At 35.0% G+C, this 7,286-nt stretch overlaps 1 protein-coding gene across 1 annotated transcript; it reads left to right on the top strand.

Moving 5' to 3' along the window:
* The first annotated feature begins 1,765 nt into the window (after positions 1–1,765).
* Positions 1,766–7,286, top strand: LOC145562144 (putative inactive receptor kinase At5g10020). The gene is made up of 3 exons (XM_081622333.1): positions 1,766–3,223; positions 4,327–5,841; positions 6,308–7,286. The coding sequence occupies exons 1-3, from the start codon at positions 2,236–2,238 to the stop codon at positions 6,883–6,885; spliced, it is 3,081 nt and encodes a 1,026-aa protein (XP_081478459.1). The 5' UTR covers positions 1,766–2,235; the 3' UTR covers positions 6,886–7,286.

Below are 7,286 nucleotides of genomic sequence, written 5' to 3'. Positions count from 1 at the left end.
GAAAAAAAAAATTAAAAAAAAATACTCAAATAAACAAGTAATGTACTACATTTGGACTAAGTTGATTCGATTTAATCATTTTAGAAATAAATAAATATCTTAAATAAGTTGAACTAAATACCCATATTTACAACCTTCATTTTCCCCACCTCAAAGGTTTTAAATTTTCAAAATCAAATGTTGGACAATGACTCAATCTAGAGATTCTACTATGCAATTTGTTTCTTTAAAAGAAATATGCCAAGGATATAATAATAGAAATCCAAATCATACCTTTCACATTATATATACTAGCTTAAGGCCCGTGCCATGCACAGTAAGTCTAATTTTTGTAAGAATATCCGACAAATAAAATTTGATAAAACATACGCATCAAATATAGAAATTATAATGTCATAATCTATATTAATAGGCAAGCAAAAAATTAAACAAAAATGGATTTTTTGGGCTGCTTAAACCCGAGAATTTTTTAAGGCAAGGCTTGGTTTGATCTAGTCTGGCTAGTGATCATATTAGTAAATACTTATTTATAAATAAATTTTTAATAAACATCAAAAATTAATCAAATAATAGACTAAAATTAATTGATATTTTACCTTTTCCTAGAATTAGACATATGATATAATTGTCAAACACAACATTTATTTATAGTTATACTATACTTTATAAGTCCTTAATTTGTAATAATATATATGTAGTAGTAAAATCTCAAAAACAAAATTATAATTAATTTGAATTTATAGTCATATTGAAATTGAAATAAAATATTAGCCAGAGGAATTGGAAAAAAAAAATTAAGTATTTTTTTAAAGTAATTTCTTTAACATCTTATATGAATCAAATTATTACTTTTTTGCAAAATTTAATAATACTCCATTTTAAAGACAATTAAAAAGGATTGTGTATAAAAAAAATTATGAACACTAAGTAAAATAAAGGAATATATTTGTCATAAAGACAATATAAAAGATTTGGAATGTTATTATTATAGCATCAAAATCAAATGTTAACAAAAAAAAAAAAAATTTGTCATTAAAATAACATAAAATATTTGGAATGATATTATTAAAGAATCAAATGTTAACCAAAAAAAAAAAAAAAAAAAAAAAAAACGTAAAAAGGAAAGGGGAGTTTTGGAGGGAAAAAATAGCACTAGGATGTGACACGTGTCACTCCTGGTGTCTGTTTTAGTATTAAGGTTATTGATTGATTGACTACATTTTCACAAAAAAAAAAAAATAATAATAATAAATAAATAAATAAATAAAATATTGACTACATTACTATAATTTACACCTAAATTGACAAGTAGCAATTTTATAATCTTTTTTGACACAATATAAAAATATTGCCTTTTAATATCCGTTAAAATTCATATATTTTTTTTCCTATCATTTTTTTTTTTTTTTTTTTTGCAAAAAGGATTAAATATCAATATAGACAATAATGTATTAATGTTGACAATGACAATCCTTCAATAAAAATGTTGATATCGATGGAGACAAATACACAAATGTCAAATTGTCTGAAAATTCTGAATTTAGTAAAGAATTGAAAACCACCAAAAAATAGAAAAACACCATATATAAAATTATGAAAATCAATTTAAGTTTAAAATTTTTACTTACAATTACAATTAAAATTAAATTTTTTTTTAAAAATAAAATTAATTAAATCACCCCCATTGACATCTCATGCCAAATTTGAGCACATTCAGCGGCACCCCTCCTCCACTCATCTTCTTACAACACATCATTTCTAGAGAGAGAAACTCCACTTCTTTCTTAGAGAGAGAAACTCACCTTTTTCTAGAGAGAGAAAATTTTTAGAGAGAGAAAGTGTGTTCTGTTGTGTAGTGTGTTTTTTTACAGAGTGGAGCAACCTCACTCCAACCCATCCTTCTTCTCTCACTACAATCCGCCATTTTTATACCTTCATTCATTTTCTCTCTCCTCCCATTTCTCCATTTTTATCACCCCCTTTTTCTTCAATTCGACGCGCAAAAACCCTGATTTCTCTCTCCTCAAAAAACCCCTCAAAAGTTTCCCCTTTTTCTCTCTCCCCCTTTTCAATTCAATTCAACCCCATTATCATTATCATCATAATTTAACCATTTTTACCCAAATTATGCTTTCCCCATTTTTTCCCACCTTCTTCTTCCTCCCAATGTACAGTCACTCTTCAATCTAGCTCCATTTTTCTCTCTCCTAGGGTTTTAATTTCAGTAATTTAACGATGTTTTTCAGTTGTAGGAGTAGTAATAGAAGTAGTATTAACAATGGTGGGTTAATTTTCCCCATTGTCTCTCTCCTAATTTTGATTATTATCACTCCATCTTTGGTTTTCTGCAACTCCGATGAAGTTCGAGCTCTGTTAGAGTTCAAAAAGGGGATCCATGAAGACCCACTTGGGAAAGTCATTCCGACATGGAATGCGACTGCTGTTGCGACTGCTTCAGATCTCGATTCTTGCCCTACCTCCTTTCATGGCGTCGTTTGCGACGATGCGTCGAACTCCGTCGTCGCCATTTCTCTTGATGGTTTGAATCTCAGTGGTGAGTTGAAGTTCAGTACCTTAATTGGGCTTAAAATGCTGCAAAACCTAAATCTTAGGGGAAATAATTTTACTGGTAGATTAGTTCCTCAATTGGGTTCAATGAATAATTTGCAGATTTTAGATCTGTCTGATAATCGGTTTATTGGTCGGATCCCAGAAAGAATTCATGATTTATGGAACTTACAACACTTGAATTTGTCGAATAATCAGTTTTCTGGGGGTTATCCTATCGGAATTCGGAACTTACAACAACTTAGGGTTTTGGATGTGCATGCAAATGAGCTTTGGGGTGATATTGGTGTGTTTTTCTCTGAGCTTAGGAATGTGGAGTTTGTTGATTTGAGTATGAACAGGTTTTCCGGTGGACTTCCGGTTGATTCTTCGAATGTTTCGAGTTTAGGGAACACGATTCGACATATGAACTTAAGTAGTAATCTGTTGGGAGGCAAGTTCTTGACGGCTGATACATTGTCATTGTTTCAGAGCTTGGTGGTTTTGGATTTGGGGGATAATATGATTGGGGGAGAACTTCCGTCTTTCGGGTCGTTGTATAATTTGAGGGTTTTACGACTTCGAAACAATCAGTTGTATGGAGAGATACCTGGAGAGTTGCTTGCTACTTTGATTCAATTGAAGGAATTGGATCTTAGTGGAAATGGGTTTTCGGGTAAGCGTTTTTGGGTCCATTTGTTTTGCTATCAAATTATTGTTGTATGGATTGTTTTTAAGTTTTTTGCAATATATAGAAATTTGATTATGGCATTGAAAGTGGAGTTATTTGTTTATGCTTCAATTCACTTAATATTACTCTAATCCAATGTAGCTTTGAACCATCTTTTTTTAGTAGTAGCTAAAATTCAATTGGTTTTATTTGCATGCAAGTGAATGTAGTGAAGGATCTGGGGTGTGAAGTTTGATGAGTGTTTTAATTTGCCACCCTGCTTGGTTTCGTGCCGTTATTGGAATATATGCTAGTGTGTTTTCTATATTTGTTATGATGAGATGGAAAAGTAGTATAATTTCAGTCGTTGTCAAGGATGTGGAATGCACTAGCATCTAGATCCGCATTGTAGATTTTGTGTCAAGGGATTATGAGCCATCATAATTTTAGAACATGCAAAATGAAGATGTGCTTGTGCCTCTCTGTTTCTTTCTTTTATGTGATTCCTACTTCCTAGTAGTCTTGGTATTGCTTCACTTCCTATCATTTCTTCGTTGAAAATGGTCGTTTGAAGAAAAGTTTCTTAAGGAAATTAGAATTGGCAGAATTCTTGGAGTGTCAGCTCTTTCCATGTTTACACTGCTGTGAAATTTGGTTGATGTGCTAAGACTGCTAACCTCTTCCCTTTCTCTTTTAAGGGCTCTTAGAAACTGAGCTGTATGATTAATTTAATTGATAGCATGTGCTAGTGATTTTAAAATCCTGAAAGATGGTGGACATTTTATTTTTTATCTTTCCTTAAATTGGCAGAAATTTTACATTGTAACTACTGATTTTCCTTAAGCTACTTGCTTACTATGTATAGTCATTTTATTTATTTCAATAATTCTAAATTACACTTTGTGATTATTTGATATACAGTTGAGCTCAACTCTTGTAGTGTACAATAATGTGATGTGCTAGTATGCTACGTATGACTTGAGTTGACATTATGAATCACTTCAAGAAATTCCCTTTGCTGTTCTGTAACTAAATCATGCGTTATGCATGGCCTCTGGATTCTTTCTTATCATATGAGTTTCTGAAACGCCTAGTTTGCCTGCTAACAGGCTCTATTCGTGGCATCAACTCAACAACATTGGAGATACTTGATCTTAGCTCAAACAGGCTGTCTGGTAGCTTCCCAGAGTTCAGTTCTCAATCAGGTTTGACTACTTTGAGAATCAGTAACAACTCCTTAGAAGGCAGCTTGCCCTCTGAATGGCGTCAGTTTGCAAAATTATCTAAGATTGACCTGAGCATCAACAACTTGGCAGGGCAAATCCCATCTGCTTTATTTTCATTGAACTTGAGAGACTTAAATCTTTCTAAAAACCATTTCAATGGAGCAATCCCCTTCCCAGAATCTACTACTGTTGGTGAATTTCTGGCTCAGCCTGTTTTTGCACCATTGGAGTCCTTAGATCTTTCTGATAATTCATTAGTAGGTGATCTATCCAAAGATATAGGACTCTTGGGTAGGCTGAGATCACTAAATCTTGCAAAAAATAGCTTATCAGGACATATACCTAATTCATTAGTCAATATAGATGGGTTGGAATCCCTTGATCTGTCAAACAATCAATTCAAGGGTCACTTGCCTGGTAAGCTTCCTCCAAATCTTAAATTATTAAATGTGACCTATAATGATCTGTCCGGTACAGTCCCTGAAAGCTTAAGAGCATTTCCACCAAGCTCCTTTCATCCTGGAAATGAGAAGCTATATATCCCAGGTGATGAAGGATCACCAGGTGGTGGTTCAAATTATGTATCTGGGAAGAATGGGCATCGTGGCTCAAAGTCTAGTATCAAGATTGCCATTATTCTTGCCTCAGTCGGGGCTGCTCTCATGATTGCATTTGTTGCACTAGCCTATTATCGTTCTCAGCGTCATGGGAGTAGCAAATACAACGGGGCAACAACTGGAAGAGATGTTAAAGTTGGAAGATTTACTCGGCCTTCACTTTTTAAATTTAATGCCGGCCCTGAGCCTTCTGATACATCATTGAGTTTTTCTAATACTCATTTACTTACCTCAAATTCAAGAACATTGTCTGGGCAAGCTGAACTTGTGCCAGAGTTTGCTGATCGTGCAGCAGCTGCATCTAGTACTTCCTATGTGAAGCCCAATCTCCCTGACAATCCTATAGTGACATCAGCGCGGAAGTCTCCCCCAGGTTCTCCACTTTCGTCTTCACCTCGTTTCTTTGAGACATTTGAACAACCTGTAACATTGGATGTCTACTCACCTGATCGGTTTGCTGGAGAGCTGTATTTCCTCGATACATCACTTGCATTTACAGCTGAGCAGTTATCTCGAGCCCCAGCTGAAGTTCTTGGTCGAAGTAGTCATGGTACGTTATACAAGGCCACACTAAATGGTGGACACATGTTAACAGTGAAGTGGTTGAGGGTAGGATTGGTGAAAAATAAGAAAGAATTTGCTAAGGAAGTCAAAAAAATTGGTTTGATGAGGCATCCTAATATAGCTCCTGTACGAGCTTATTACTGGGGACCCAGAGAACAGGAGAGACTTATTTTATCAGATTATATCAATGGGGATAGCCTGGCACTTCATCTGTATGGTAAGGCAACTAAGAACTTATATACTTGTGATTCTATAGCCCGAGCATGCTTGAACTTGATGTGCCCATGTTGCCATGTTAGTTTTAGTTTCAGCATTGCGCAGTATAGGTTCCTTTATTATTTGCACAATATTATACGTTTCTTTATTATTTGTACATCATAAGTTCCTTTATTTTTTCTAGTCTGGTTCATTCTAGATGATTTCTGTTCTGAATAGTAGTGAAATTATGATGTAGGAGAATTATTTACTCTATTATGCATAAAAAATCCCTTGTTCTCCTTCTTTGTCATTTCGCATGTGAGTTATTTTGATTAAATTGTTGATATTATTACTTTTTAGAGATTGGGTAGGGTGGTCTAGTGTATTGATATTTTACTATCAAGGTTTTTCTCCACTTTGTTTGTACATATTCCTTCTTCCTGCTTGTTATCTCCCTTTAACTTAGCTTTATTTGTCCTATGCAGAATCAACACCGCGAAGATATTCTCTTTTGTCATTCACTCAAAGGTTGAAAGTTGCTGTTGACGTTGCACGCTGCCTTGTCTATCTTCATGATAGAGGCATGCCTCACGGAAACCTAAAGCCAACAAACATAATCTTAGCAGGGCCTGATCTCAGTGCATGGGTGACTGATTATGGCTTACATCGCTTAATGATGCCTGCTGGAGTCGCTGAGCAGATTTTGAATCTCGGGGCACTAGGTTATTGTGCTCCTGAACTTTCCAATGCCTCCAAGCCAATGCCCTCATTGAAAGCTGATGTGTATGCATTTGGAGTAATTGTTATGGAAATTTTGACGAGAAGAAGTGCAGGTGACATCATATCAGGGCAGTCAGGTGCTGTTGACCTCACAGATTGGGTTCGGCTCTGCGATCAAGAAGGGCGGCGCGGTGATTGTATAGATCGCGACATTGCAGGGGGAAGTGAACCCTCGCAAGCAATGGACGATATGCTCGTTATATCCCTTAGGTGTATTCTTCCTGTAAATGAGCGACCTAACATTCGACAAGTCTATGAAGATCTCTGTTCAATAGCTGGTTGAAAAATCTCTGTACATGGTTTCCCAGTAGCCTCTTACCACAGACTTCCTTTTTGGGTTAGTTTTATTCTTCCCCCCAGCCCCTTTGGTAGTCTTCTCACTTCTGCAATCGGTTTTCGGAAGGCTTGAATGTGGGGTGATTGATCTCATTCTTTATTTCAAATTTTTTTCTTGTGTAAAGTTACGATTGATCCCATTGTTTGATTGACACATTTTTGAGTTTGATGAAGATGGTGCACTGAAAGCTGGCTGCAATTTTTTTTGGGTGCCTTCTTTCACCATCCCTTGCTTAATTTAATGGTTACTAATGTCTTTATTCACATTTCTTGTTCAATTAGGGTTTGTATTGCTTACTTTTACTAGTATTAATTTATCCCCACAAATTTTCTATATTTAATTGTGGC

Source organism: Chenopodium album, chromosome 10 (genome assembly GCF_948465745.1).
Source record: "Chenopodium album chromosome 10, dcCheAlbu1.1, whole genome shotgun sequence".
Lineage (NCBI taxonomy): Eukaryota > Viridiplantae > Streptophyta > Magnoliopsida > Caryophyllales > Amaranthaceae > Chenopodium > Chenopodium album.
The sequence above is the reverse complement of the archived record's forward strand: the minus strand, read 5'-3'. Positions and strand labels throughout refer to the sequence as shown.